The sequence below is a fragment of the Abramis brama genome, assembly GCF_963993115.1.
Source record: "Abramis brama genome assembly, chromosome: 23".
Taxonomy (NCBI): Eukaryota; Metazoa; Chordata; class Actinopteri; order Cypriniformes; family Leuciscidae; genus Abramis; species Abramis brama.
Window position 1 is genome coordinate 17816048 of NC_139985.1, and position 14286 is coordinate 17830333.

At 35.5% G+C, this 14286-nt stretch overlaps 1 protein-coding gene across 1 annotated transcript; it reads right to left on the reverse strand.

The window, feature by feature from the left end:
- Positions 1-86: 86 nt before the first annotated feature.
- Positions 87-13504, reverse strand: psmd14 (proteasome 26S subunit, non-ATPase 14). Its single transcript, XM_084100608.1, has 11 exons — positions 13397-13504; positions 12718-12774; positions 7888-7959; positions 6051-6170; positions 5083-5153; positions 4849-4999; positions 1900-2007; positions 1687-1761; positions 1479-1604; positions 1297-1359; positions 87-272 (listed from the first exon to the last, which is right to left on the reverse strand). Exons 2-11 carry the CDS (start codon positions 12763-12765, stop codon positions 174-176), a joined length of 933 nt encoding a protein of 310 aa, XP_083956734.1. The 5' UTR covers positions 12766-12774; positions 13397-13504; the 3' UTR covers positions 87-173.
- Positions 13505-14286: the final 782 nt, after the last annotated feature.

Sequence of the window (14286 nt, forward strand, 5' to 3'; positions counted from 1 at the left end):
AATTTTTTGGTCATTTCTAGAGTTTGAACAATTGTTTTCTACATGTGCAACCTTTCCTTGATGTCCATGAAGGAAAGACAGTGGCGTTACTGGAATTTTGTGTTTATTTCTTAAAAAGACAAAACAGTTGTAGAATATGAACATTTATGCACAGACAGAAACGGAGAGGGAAATCACTGGAACACCACTGTGTCCAACATTGCTGCGAGGCACTGCACAATATTGGATGTCATAAGAACATCCACATGCTCTTCCAAATGCCGTTTGGGATCCTACAGAGAGAAAGAGAACAGCAGACATGTGGTCCATTAAGTCCCGTAAACCTCTATACACACACTAGTATTTGCCAGGTCACCTATGGTTTACAGTAATTACTAGGACTAGGCATTGACACATATTTCACAATTCGATTCAAGCACCCCAATTCGATTTCGACTCTGGTTGTTTGTGAATGGAATCTGTACAAGGAATCCCAGTTGGTCCACTATAATACTGAAGATTAAAACTAACTGATTTGTAGGCAACTTACATTTAAATTGCACATAAGGAAGTTTCTTATAATAATAACGTTATATATATAATACAACATTATTATTCTTTCTGAAAACAGCATACATAGACTGAAAGATCGATTCTTGGAATTTAAGGGCCCGTTTACACTGGGTCACTTCATGTGTCTTTACTGACTGGATAGCCATCTGATTTGTTAAAACGGTTTTACGATTTACACATACAAGTGTCTCGGCAAAACGGATATAAATCCGATCTTCAATTCCCGCACTATTTGCAAATTTAACAGAGTTCACGTCGAAGAAAGCAACCGATATGAGCTCAACATGGCTTGCTGAACAGATGCACAGCTACTCATCTGCGACGATACGTGTTGCTGTAGTGATGTCATATCACGTCATACAGCCTATAACACTCTCTAACACGTTTATTTTGGGAGGAGTAAAATGTGGTTTCAACAACCAGATGCATTTACACTTGTCTAGTTTTGTCTGGAAAGCGTCTCAGACCACTTCCTGAAGCGGTTCGAGTGATCGGATTTAAATCCGTCTCAAAAGCGTTACGAAGGCCATTGCCACCTGGTCTTTTCACGATTGGATAGCCATCCAATCAGAGAAAACGCATAAAGTGACCAGGTGCAAACGGACGCTAAGAATCAATAAAGGTCTTTCACAATGAGAATTGATTCAAATCAAATCGAGAAATATATATTTTTAACCCAGCCCTAGTAACTATAATGACAAACCACCTACAATATAAAGAAAGAGACAAGAAGAAACTAATGACCTGTTTTCCAACGTTCTTAATGGCAAGCTGCTCAGGAGTCATCTTGTCTTCTTCCTCCACAGCCTGAAGGGACGGGAAGAAAAAAAATGAAATCAAACATACTTCATGAATGAAAGGCTCCATTTCCATTTAACTTTTCAGACTCGAGAGCCAGACACCCACGTCCCTGCGCATCTTCTCACCTTATTGTAGTTCTTGGCCAGTTCGAGCATCTCCTTGACAATGGTCTCGTTCAGTTTGCAGTGTTCACTGTAATCCTGCAGGGTCAGACCCTCCATCCAGCTTTTCTTATGGAGGTTCAGTAACATCTGAACACATAAACACAGTATGACTGTCTGGTCTTAACAAACGAAGAACAAAAAGCATGTTAAAACATCAATAAGTTCAAACCTTCTGTTCCAATTCATTTTTCCTGTAGTTGATAGTAATGGAGTAATAATGTCTGTTGAGTCCATGAATCAAAGCCTGCACAAGAGATATGACTTTTAGTAAAATTCTACATTAAAAGTAATATATACATTATTTTTATTTCATAAATATAATAAAATAATATACATTATACAAAAATGTACACATTTTTTAAATTCTATATAAAAATGTAACCTGAATAGAGGGCTTGTTGAGGTGTCCCAGGTTAGAAGTGGTTTGACGTGGCTCATGACCCAGTACCATCATATTGGCATTTATTAGCCTGAAAGCATCAATCACAACCTGGAGGAGGAAAATTAATAGTGTTATTCACATTCTTGCGCAAATCAATAGTTTATATATAAAAAGGAATTTTTCGTTTGAATGCATTATGGGAGCTACAAAATAACCTCACTCTGGTTTTAGAGAGTGAGAGGACACCAGTAAATAAAATCTGATCTAATCCAGAGGACAGAAAAAAAAAGACATTTACAGTAAGAGCGCAGGCTTTGTGCTGCTGTCACATCACATATGCGATGATAACGCACATGAGCTCACACACAGGTCAAGCCTGCCCACATGAACACTATTGAGCAGAGCAACCGTCACACACAGAAACATCACAGCCATGTACACACATAATGGAAGAGAGGTGACAGACAATTTATGGTGGCGACTTTATAAACCTCTTATCCAGCATTGAGCTGAACACCTCTTGCAAAACCGTGACATTCTGTGACAGTTTTTTCCTCCATTGTGGGTCTAAATATTTAGGATTAGAAGTTACATTGGTGGTTTAAGAGCTGGTGACAGCTATATACTGTAAAAATTGGAGGATTTTATTATATAATATTATATTATTAGACTAGCTACAAAGGACATTTATAGACAATAGTTTATGAGTAATATATTGATAAAAGAGTTTACAAAGGAAAAAGTGGACGAGTGAAATAAAATTAACAAAAGATGAGAGAAAAAAGAAAACAGTGATAAATAAAATTGAAAGTAGAGGGAAAAAAAATACTCCCTTTGGTTTAGATAAGTGATGTCTTTATATTCAGGATCCCATTTTACATCTATCTTCAGAAATATAACTTTATTTTTATGATGTATAAATACATATATTTCCAGTGTGACTCTTCATATATATATTGATTTTATTAATATATATATTTTTTTTTTAATCTGAAGAAAAAATGCTTGAAAATGTTTAGTAAATAAAGACATGGAAAGCTGGTTATGCTGGTTAAACAGTTTTTCATATTTTTAACCAAATATAGAACTGTATAATGAAATTTTATGATGAATTACATTGTATTAATTATATTATCATGGCCCATTTCCAAAATTAAAGTGAATATGGCGATGTGGGCAGATTTTTAGCCATAATCAAGTTCTATTAAAGCTTTTAGAAAAAAAAAGACTTCATTATGCATCATACCTTGTTTCACATGCAGTGTCACAATTTTTAATTAGGCTTTTTAATTGGGTCTCAGGTACACAAAACACCTACTGATGCTACTAATAGTATGTTATGGAGAGTATAAAAGGCAGAAAGAAGTGAAATAAAACACAAGTAAAGCCTTAGGCCAAATCACAGCGATGGGAGTTTTTGTCTTGCACAAAAGAGTGTTAAGTAAGAGAGGGAGCAGATTGTCTGGAAGAGCACAAAGTAACGCCTCCTGAACCCTGGGGACTCGTTAGATCCTGACTGAATGAACTGGTGTAAAATCCTGCAGTGCCCCACATCTGTGCTGAGGGGGACGTTCCCTCTGCCAGGTTCTGTGTGTGATGCACAGGAGAAAGACGGACGGACCGTGTAGTGCTGACACCATGAAGAAGTCACAAACCCTTTTTAAAGCGCTTGTACTGCGTTCACAGAGACGTGATGATACTCTGGAGGTGTGCTACATGAATATTTTAAAACCCAAAACAAACAAGTGCAATGCAATAAAACCTTTCAGCTCAAATACTAAAGTTAAAGTTAAAGTTCAGCTAAATGTTTAATTCCTGTCCCCCTCCACCACTCAAATATATTCAGTAAAAATCAATTTTATTATTAGTCAAATTTACTCTCGGTGCACATAAATAGTAAATTATTGTAATAGATTATTACAATAATGTAAGCATCATAAAGAATGTACACTACTGTTCAAAAGTTTAGAGTCATTAAGATTTTTTAATGTTTATGAATGAAATCTTTTATGTGCACCAAGACTGCATTTATTTGATAAAAAACAAAGTAAAAACAGAAAAATACTTAATTATAATTACAATTTAAAATCTTTTTTTAATATACTTTAAAATATAATTTATTCCTGTGATGCCAAAGCTGAATTTTCAACATCATTACTTCAGTCTTCAGTGTCACATGACCCTTCAGAAATCATTCTAATATGCGGATTTGCTGCTCAAGAAACATTTATTATTATTATCAAAAGTGGTGCTGCGTAATATTTTTTTGTGGAAACCACGATACATTTTTGGTCATGATTCTTTGATGAACAGAATTTACTTGAAATTTCTTTTGTTACATTATAATGGCTTTGCTGTCACTTTTGATCAATGCAATGCATTGCATCCTTGCTGAATAAAAACACTAACCTCTTTAAAAATAAAAAAAATCTTACTCTAAACTTTTGAATGGCACAGTTAATACATTTTTATATGCATGTTATTATTGGTTAGCCTTAAAAATATTTACATCCATAATCAATCAAACTGAATCTATATATTACTACATGTCATTTGCTTTCTCTTTTTCATCCTTTATTAATGCCGCCTTCCTCTTCCTATAAAAGCATCTCCTCTTCCTGTCCCCATCCCCCAACACAGGACTGAGATGAGATGGAGTCCTCACACTATCTCACGTGGTTCAGAGGGTGCTAATAGAGCTCACAGCGGCAAGCAGACAAGAAAAATCACAGACATCCAGACACTCTCACACTCTGACAGGAAGTGTGAGCGCCCGTTCACATATACAGCAGAAAAGAAAGAAGAATCTCTGCAGGATGTGTGTGTGAAGCGGTAACATCTGTTAGTGTGTGTTTAAAGGAATAGAAGACCCAAAAATGAAAACACTTCTAGATAATGACCAATTCCATTAAAACGAGCGTTGCGTTGTGTATGTTTATGGGCCGTTACCTTTCCCTTGACGCTCTGGATGGGATCGACCACCACGGCAACAGCGCGTTCCGACAGCGCCTCAAAACTCTGCTGTGTGTTGATGTCCACACCTGACAACCAGCAGCCAAAACCAGGGTGACTGTGGTACCAGCCCACCACCATCTCAGGCCTACACAGAGATCCCAAACCCTCATTATCTCACATACAGTTTTATATCAGAACAGCTTTTCATTTTCACTCAGATTCTCTCACCTTCCCGTCTGCTTTAACATATCCAACATCTTGGCTTGAAAAACAGGGTCCACGGCCTCAACGCTCACACCCTGTCAACAGAACAAACAGCCAAAATCGCTCAGGAGCGTAAAACACAGTAAAGCTTGCTGTCAAATACATCGACTCAAAGGTGAAGTGACATCTTTAGAAATACAACAGTAATCAGAGTACCTGCAGGGTTTTTACAATCAAATATAAGCCCTGCACAAATAAAATTATTGCCAAATTGCCAAGATTAAGCTAAATCTATGGCAACATCCAAACCATAAAATGACTGTAAAAATGACGATAGATAGATAGATAGATAGATAGATAGATAGATAGATAGATAGATAGATAGATAGATAGATATCCTATTTGTTTAGATTTTTATAATGCGCATTAGCTTCTTTTCGATCCATTCGCTGAATGAAAATGCAATTTCACTCTCTGTCAGTAGGTGGCACTTATGGAACAGCAGAAATTATCACTCTGGTAAACCCTGTATATACAATGCAGCTATGCTTTTTAGACATGCAATGAGTTTGCAGGTATGAGATAATGACCATAAGGTAAACATTGTCATTATTCAGTAGATCATAAGCAATCTCTTGAAATAAATGTGTGGTACTCATTGATTGCGAACTGCTCTGAAACTGTGAGCCTGTAGAACATGCAGTGTTGCGTTTTTACTTTGAAACATGCAGTGCTCAATTAAATCATAGCCTTTTGAAGTTTAATAATTACATCATATTACATATTATTGTATTCATCATACAATCATATTGCGATTCCAGTTGTTCTGTCCCCAAATTTAAGACCTCTTGAAATTATAATTAAGACTTTCTTATACCCTTTAATACATTGAATTTAATTTGATACAACTGAATTTAAGACTTTTTAAGGACCCACAGTGACCCTGATAGAGAATACCAATATGGGTTAGGGTTAAAAAAATGTTCCCTCACCGTTCCTGACTGCGGCATGGCAAACACGTCAATCACGCGTACAGTGTAATCATCCACAAACTCTCCCAGCATCAGACCCATGACTTCCATCGGCACACCGGCACGGCCATGTTTCAGCATCTACACACACAAACAAACAGATGGAATGAAATGGTTCTTTTTACCATTAAAACATCATCCTCATTATAAACAAAGTATTTATTTAATCAAGCTCCAAAAACAGCTCATTTTGATATCGCGGGATCTGTGATGACACATGGGCAATTACTAGGGATGCACCGATACGATACCACTATCGGTATCGACCCGATACTGCGCTCGTGTACTTATTAAAACGCTTAGATACCAACAACCGACAACACGCAACGTGTACAGTACAGTGCTTGTGACAAAGAAACAGAGATAACCGAGCAAACAGAGAGCAAAATGGATATGTATCAAATTATATGTATCAAATTAATAGAATGTTAAACAACTCAAATATTTATGCCTATTTATTCAAATTCTGTACTTGAACACTACAGGTAGACCTACCTGAAAACCTAAAAAGCACCATTTATTTCATTTTTATCTGTATTTATTTGTGCTATTTGTAATTGGATTATTTGTTATTTTATTACTGACTGTTTACTTGTCTTTAATAATGTTTTAAATTTACATTAATTAGGCTAGTAGTTTTTGCTGTAGTAGTATCATAATTGTAATAGAGAATAGTGTTATTTCACTGATATCTAAACATTTGTACCACTGACCCAACCAGGCCAGTAGAAAAAAATCCTTAGCATTGAGCTCTGCTGAAGCAGCTCTAAATATGCACTCCGCTATTAAAGGGGACCAATTATTCAAAATGTGTTTATGTGAACTTGAGTGTTTCTGACACAACCTTGTGTGAATTTTACAGCTTAACCAATAAGATGTGAAAGAGAACTCGCGTGAAGCGCCATCTGACAGCCAGCTTTCCGTGCGCTCAGAAAACCATAGAAGTTTAAACTGATATGTATGGAAGCTTGTTTCCGCCACAGAATAAAACATTTTAAAAGATAATTCCCACTTTTTATCTCACAATTGCGAGATTACACTATTTCTCAGAATTGCGTGAAATAAAGTCGCAATTGCGTCTTATAAAGTCAGAATTCTGACTTTTTCTTGCAATTGCGACTTTATTTCTCAGAATTGCGACTATTTCTCAGAATTGCGACTTTATTTCTCACAATTCTGACTTCATATCTCGCAATTCTGAGAAAGAAAAGTCACAATTCTGACGATATATCATAATTGTGAGAAAAAAAGTCAGAATTGTGAGACAAAAAGTTGCAATTATTATTATTTATTTATTATTCAGTGGCGGAAACAAGCTTCCATAGATATGGCTTTAAAATGTATGCAAATAATAACTTTCTTGATGATGAACCGCAATGTCACGTGAGTGTGATCGCAATAGAGATAATAATCAAAATCAAATTTGCTGTGCATCCCTAGCAAATACATTTGCATATGACTTCCTCCTCAACAAATAGTTTTTTTTATCAGCAAATCATAACAGTGGCTGTTTACTAACAGGCTTTAAAGGAGTTGCCCCTTAAAAACGGATCATTTCAGACACAAAGTTAGAATAAGGGTTGAAAATAAAATAAAAATGTGATTAAAATTATGTTAGTGGCCTCAAATTAGTCTAATCATACACCCCTAATAGCAACATACAATGTATTTCCAGAACCAAACTGAAACCCTGATAACAGAACCAAAACTTGAAGAAATGAACTGCTACACAAGAACAGGTATAAAAGAGAACGTGTGTGTGTGTGAGAGAGGAACTGTGTGTATCCTGAGTTCTGACCTTCAGCAGGGCGAGGGAGGAGATGTACACCTGTTCAGCTGTGTCCACAGCAGGGGCATCTGTGGGAGGACCCTGCAGAAAACACACACAGTAACACTTCAGTCCAGGGGAATCAAATCTATTTAGCAAAGGACTGCTCATTCACTCTATGGTAAGCCGATATGACTCCAAACCATTCCCAGGAAACTAGTTTTTTATATCAACAATTCTATTTTCACTAGTACAAATACAAATACTGCAATTCATGATATAAAAAATTACATAATTACTATGGGTGTTATGATAAACTTGGCTCATGATTTTGGGTGTTACGAAAACAAGACAATATTTTTAAGAAATCTTCAATGAATGTCTTTTATTTGAATGAAAGTCACAAACTGTAAAACAATGCAGGTGCGTTTTACTTCCTTAACAAATCTAGGGCTGTCTGTCACTAACGATTATTTTGGTAATCGAGTAATTGGCAATTATTTTGAAGATTAATTAAGCAATCGGATAATATTTTAAGCAAATACCCTTTAAAATGACCTTAAATACATATATAATAACAACGAAGTAATTATAATTGGTTTACATAAAGTATCAAAAGCAAGTAATTGTATGGTCTTATTGAACAACACTGTTAAGATACATAATGTAATACATAATATTCTAAACAAAAACTCATATACATTATGTATTATACATTATGTAAATCTTTAATATTTGGCCACTTCTTTACAAAAGAAATGCAATAGCCACTGTCATTTCTTGAATAAGAACATGTGGACATCCAAACGATGGCCAAAAGTTGTCGGAACTGTCAAGTCACTGTCCCGATCGGGCCAGTGCTGCATCGTTTATCATTTGCATGTGTTTTTAAGCCTTGCCAATGTACACATTTGAGCACAAGACGACGCGAAAGAGAGCTCAATTCAGTACTCGCGCTGTGTGAGAAGTATTGTGTGCGCACATTCAGAAAGCCGCGTCTGACAGCACGTGAATACTGTATTTATTTCTCTTTCACATCTTCTTTCGCTTGAATTTCACACACAATTATGTGAACATGCCTGTCTTGCCGAGTATCCAAGTAAACATTGTCGGTTAAATGCAGTCGGAGAGACAACGCATGTGTACAGTATCAGTATACTGGATTCGTGAATTGTCTTAAAGTGACAACAGCCTAATATTCCTAATATGGAATATTAGGCTGCTGTCTGTGTTTTTAATGTTAATCAAACAACAAAAGACAAAAAAAAAAAAGAAATCACTCAATGCTCTTGACTGAATAACTAAAAATGTACTAGCCAATCAAGCTAGTATCAAGCGAATCAAGCTTAAGTAGAGGGTTGTTTCCTAGGAATGGTTAAAAATCAAATATGCGTGCCATAAATACCAGCCCTTTAATGCTAGTAAATGGATCATCCGACTTTCACTGGATCCGTTTACATCTAGTATTAAAATCTGCCTTGGACAGAGAAAAACATGTGCAAAAAGGGATATAATTAATTACCTTTTCAAGCTAGGTACAGACTCAAAAGATCTATTTTTGGTATGTCTGACATCAACATGTAGTGAAACAAAGTAATGCAGGTAATCACAAAATCAGAGACCCAAACTTTGACACAACAGAGGTGGATGTTAATTCCAGGTGTCAACAGAGTCATTAATTAGGCAACTTATTAACAAAGTTCTTTGAAACATCTACCAATACCGTGAGAAGAAGAATGTGACTACCGGATCTTAAAGGAACACTCCACCGTTTTTTGAAATAGGGCTTATTCACCTTCTTTCCTACATTTAGATAGGTGGGCAAATGCATTTTTGTCTCAGTGCATGCATTGTTTTAGTTTGACAGGGTCGGTGCTAGCTTAGCTTAGCATAATGAATGGAATCCTTTGTTGCCAGCTAGCATGTCCTGAGTAAAAGTAATATAAAAAATAAAAAAAACCCACCTAATTACTTCTTGTGGCCTGCGTATTCACAACAGGTACAAATAGTGATGCAGATTAACACTAGGCGATTTCCTATGCAGATATTGACTTGGGAATATATTAGGGGGAAGCACAGGCGAAGCACTGCTACTTGGGCGCAGAGATATCACGCCCAAGTAGCAGTGCTTCGCCTGTGCTTCCCCCTAATATAGTCCTTAATATATAAGTCAATATCTGCCTAGGACATCGCCTAGTGTTAATCTGCATCGCTATTTGTACTCGTTGTGAATACGCAGGCCACAAGAAGTAATTAGGTGAGTTTTTTCTATTTTTTATATCACTTTTACTCAGGACATGCTAGCTGGCAACAAAGGATTCCATTCATTATGTTAAGCTAAGCTCGCGCCGACCCTGTCAAACTAAAACAATGCATGCACTGAGACAAAAATGCATTTGCCCACCTATCTAAATGTAGGAAAGAAGGTGAATAAGCCCTATTTCAAAAAACGGTGGAGTGTTCCTTTAAAGACTAAGAATTGTGATAGTAATAAATGTAATAAATCTGCAAACAAATGTAATGTGTAATAAAATTGATAATAAAAATATTGACTGATGTTATTTTTATTGGGGATTTAAAGTGTTTATGATATAAAAAAGCTGCTTGTTTCCAAACCATTTCTATTAACAGAACTGGGAGTATTTATATATTAAATTAACCATTATTCATTACGCGATTCCAGAAATTTCAAGAACTACGTGTTCTTCGATAAGAACAATATTATTTAACTTATTGAGTGGAGAGAAAGAAAAGTGTTTGATTAGTATATTCATAATAATGTATTCATTTAAATATTTCAAGTCATCCTATGGAGTAAGTTATATATTATCAATGTTGTACCAGTAATTTTTGTCAAAAAATAAAAAATAAAATGTATTCAAATCTGAACACAAATGCAGGTGCAGGAATTGTTCCTAGATTGAGAAGTGCGGACTGTCAGTGCGGTCTGATTGACAACTGCCCCCTAAAGCACAGGATTGATGCCAGCGTGACACTCGACAAACAGAGGAGTGAAGAGATCCTGCAAAATCCATCCGTCACCTTGGGAAACATCTTTTCGAGGTTAAGCGACCCTTGTGTAATTGTCATGTACACATTTATGCACCTCAATAATCATCAAATACGCACACATTAGGCCATATGGATACGTGTGAACATCAAGGAGCCAATCAAAGCTCACGAGGACTGAGAAAATTACATTTGGAACTGCAGAAATCCAATCAACACTGTCCAAAATCCAATCAATCCTTTATGAAATATTATCAAGTTTTAAACATTAAGCATGTACAGCTGCGGAAATAAGAGTATGAAACCAGCACGGAAGAAAAGAAAGGAATGATGGGTGGTTACCCCCCCGTTTTTCCCCCTCTTTCTCTCTCTTCCGTTCTGCCTGCTGGAGTGGGGTGTGAATCAGAGGGAGGCAGCCTGATACTGGAAGTGTTAATTGGCAGAGAGAGCTGAGAGACGTCTCTCTACCCATCATGCATCATGCCTTGAGAAAAACCACATGAGGACACTCTCAGAATACCGACACCCCCCCACCCTCAATAACACCACCCAAAAAAGCATCATATTTTGTGCACCTGCTTACCACCTGACCATCTCTGCTCACATGAAGTTCCCAGAAAATCTCAAGCACAGGGATTTTCACTAACAGGAAGCGTTTGCAGTAATACAGATGTCATTATGTACGAATCAAATGCTTTTAACCTTGCTGAAAAAAAAAAAATACAGTCTAAGCTGGTGTGAAGGCCATAGTTGATCTCTCACTCTGATTATAAAGGATTTTAGGCATATTTAATATGGTCGCCGGGGCTGGTTTTCAGATTGTTGTTTTTCAGTATGAAATAGTGTTTAATTATACACTATCCTTCAAAAGTTTGGGGTTGGTAACATTTTTTTGAAAGAAGTCACACCAAGGTGTGGTCATTTATTTGTCATTATATACAAATAAATATCATTATTATGTGGTCAAGGTCATTTATTTGCAATATAGTAAACAATACAGTAAAAATAATATTGTGAAATATTGTAAATTCAAAATAACTTTTTATCTTTTTAAAATTTCATTTATTCCTGTGATGCAAAGCTGAATTTTCAGCATCATTACTCCAGTCTTCGGTGTCACATGATCCTTCAGAAATCACTTGTTAAATCATATGTTATAAATTACTGAACAAAAACATTTCTATCAATGTTGAAAACGGTCGTGCTGGTTCATATTTTACATAAAAAGTTTAATGAATAGAAAGTTCAAAAGAATAGCATTTATTTGAAATAGAAATATGTAAAATTATAAATATATTTACTGTCACTTTTTTTAATTTAATGCATCCTTGCTGAATAAAAATATTAATTTCTTTAAACAAATAATGCTGTCACTTTACAATAAGGTTCCATTTGTTAACATTGTTAACTACATTAGATAACATAAAATAACAATGAAAAATACTTCTAAAGCATTTTTTAATTGTACTTTATGTTAATTTTAACATTTACTTATACATTTTAAAAATCAAACACTGTTAATATTTAATGGACCTGAGCTAACAATTTAAATTTAACCAGTTTTAAAGACCGTTTACGATGATTCGCCTTAATGAGAACCTTTTAATGGACATTTATCAATTTTAAATATCCACTAATAACATGCAAGTGCATTATGGAGATTGTCAGTGACTATCTCCCAGTATCTCGCAGTGTGTTTGATGGAAGTTGTAGTAAACATCAGTGTTGATGTGCTGAGTGATGCAATCTTTAGTATTTAGCTGTCTAATGACTGCAAGCTGCTGTCACTCACAGCAGATGCCATTCACAACATCATGTTTATCAGATTAATATCAGAATAAATATTATTACCTGGCTGAGTCCCGGCATCCCCCCTCCAAGCCTCAAAAGCCGGTCCATTCCTTAGATCTAGACACAAAGAAACAAGCCGATGTCTTTAGTTTACAAGCTTGTCAGTTTTTTGTTTAGTTTTATTTCATATTAAAGGCACTGGGCACGGTTATGAATGTTGCTGAATCATGATTATTCATTCACATAGGTAGTAATGTTAGGTATTCAAAAACACCTACCTATCATAACGAACTGTTTTTTTAACTGTATCTAATAAAATATTCCAAGGTGTCAACCTCAAATATTAATATTAAAAAGCCTTTATTTGTGATATACTCACAGTATTTTAATTCACTGCCAGACCTCAACTGCTAACATGCTAAGCTATTTAGCATGGTGCTATTTACACGGGCACATGACACTTACGAGAACACAAACAACGGGAAAACGACAATGTGTAGACATGCGATATACTGTAAAATAAGAGAAATAATTTAGATTTTATTCATGTATAATTTAATTTAACCTCTAAACAACTGTAAGAAAGGCTAATGATGATGCTAGAGGCAAAACTACTACATCACTCAACAACATACTAAGCGTTTATTAATCACATAACGTTACACAGCCTCCGCAGACTGCAATATTCCATAAACAGCTATTTTATTATAGAACATATGTAACATTATTATTCTTTTACCTGTGCAGTGAGAATGAGATAGTGTCAGAGTGCCAGCTAAGTTTCAGCCCGTCTACAATGAATCAGCCAGAATTACCAGAGTGAAATGTACCCCAACAGGGTTATACAGGACAGGCAGATCGGATTTTCAAAATAAAAGTCTCTTAAACGTTTAAATAATTATCCGAATTTAGAGCTAAGTCACACAAAATATAACACAAGATCGTTTAATTCATCATATTATTTTTTTTTGTATTAAATATGCTGAACTATATAGTTTTAGTGCTTAATATACTTTATCAGCATTTACTAGCTGCCAATCAACGTTTCTATTCTATTCTATTTAACGTAAATTGCCAAATCCCTAGCTTCACAAACGAGGTGGATAATAAGCGATTGTTTACTCTCGTTCACTGTTTTTAACATTAACATATTTTTTCCCTTTCATTTCCTCTTCTCCCTCTAGGCAATTTTGACACCTAGCAGGAGATGCAGTCTGCACCTGGTCTGCACTCACAATCTGAATCCTGCCTCCATCCTCCCATCAGTGTGAGGTTCTCATGACCTCAGAAGATCAATGCAGAGAATAACATCTGATAATTGTGTGACAACGGAGAAGCATCTGCTCATGATGGACCTCCCTCTAATTCGCAGCTTTATATTGGATCGTATACAATGGATATTTATGTTGTTTCACTCGGACAGTGGCTAATGTGGTAGAGAGAGTGGAGTTATGTATCATGTGCTATATGTTATATAGAGCATATTGGAAATCTGTGCATTTTTATTTTATTTATTGTTAAACTGGAAATGCACAAAACATTTTAGTATTTAATTTAATTAAAAAAAAAAAAATTGCTGTATTCCAGTTCACAAATTAAGTAAGCTATATTCATGACATGAAAATAAAT

Coding starts and splice junctions, on each gene's coding strand:
- psmd14 (XM_084100608.1), bottom strand. CDS start 12,765: ATGGACCGGCTTTTGAGGCTTGGAGGGGGGATGCCGGGACTCAGCCAG. Junction 5,154..6,050: donor CCATGCCGCAGTCAGGAACG/GTGAGGGAACAT, acceptor TTCTGTTGACAG/GGTGTGAGCGTTGAGGCCGT. Junction 2,008..4,848: donor TCCAGAGCGTCAAGGGAAAG/GTAACGGCCCAT, acceptor TTCCTCCTCCAG/GTTGTGATTGATGCTTTCAG.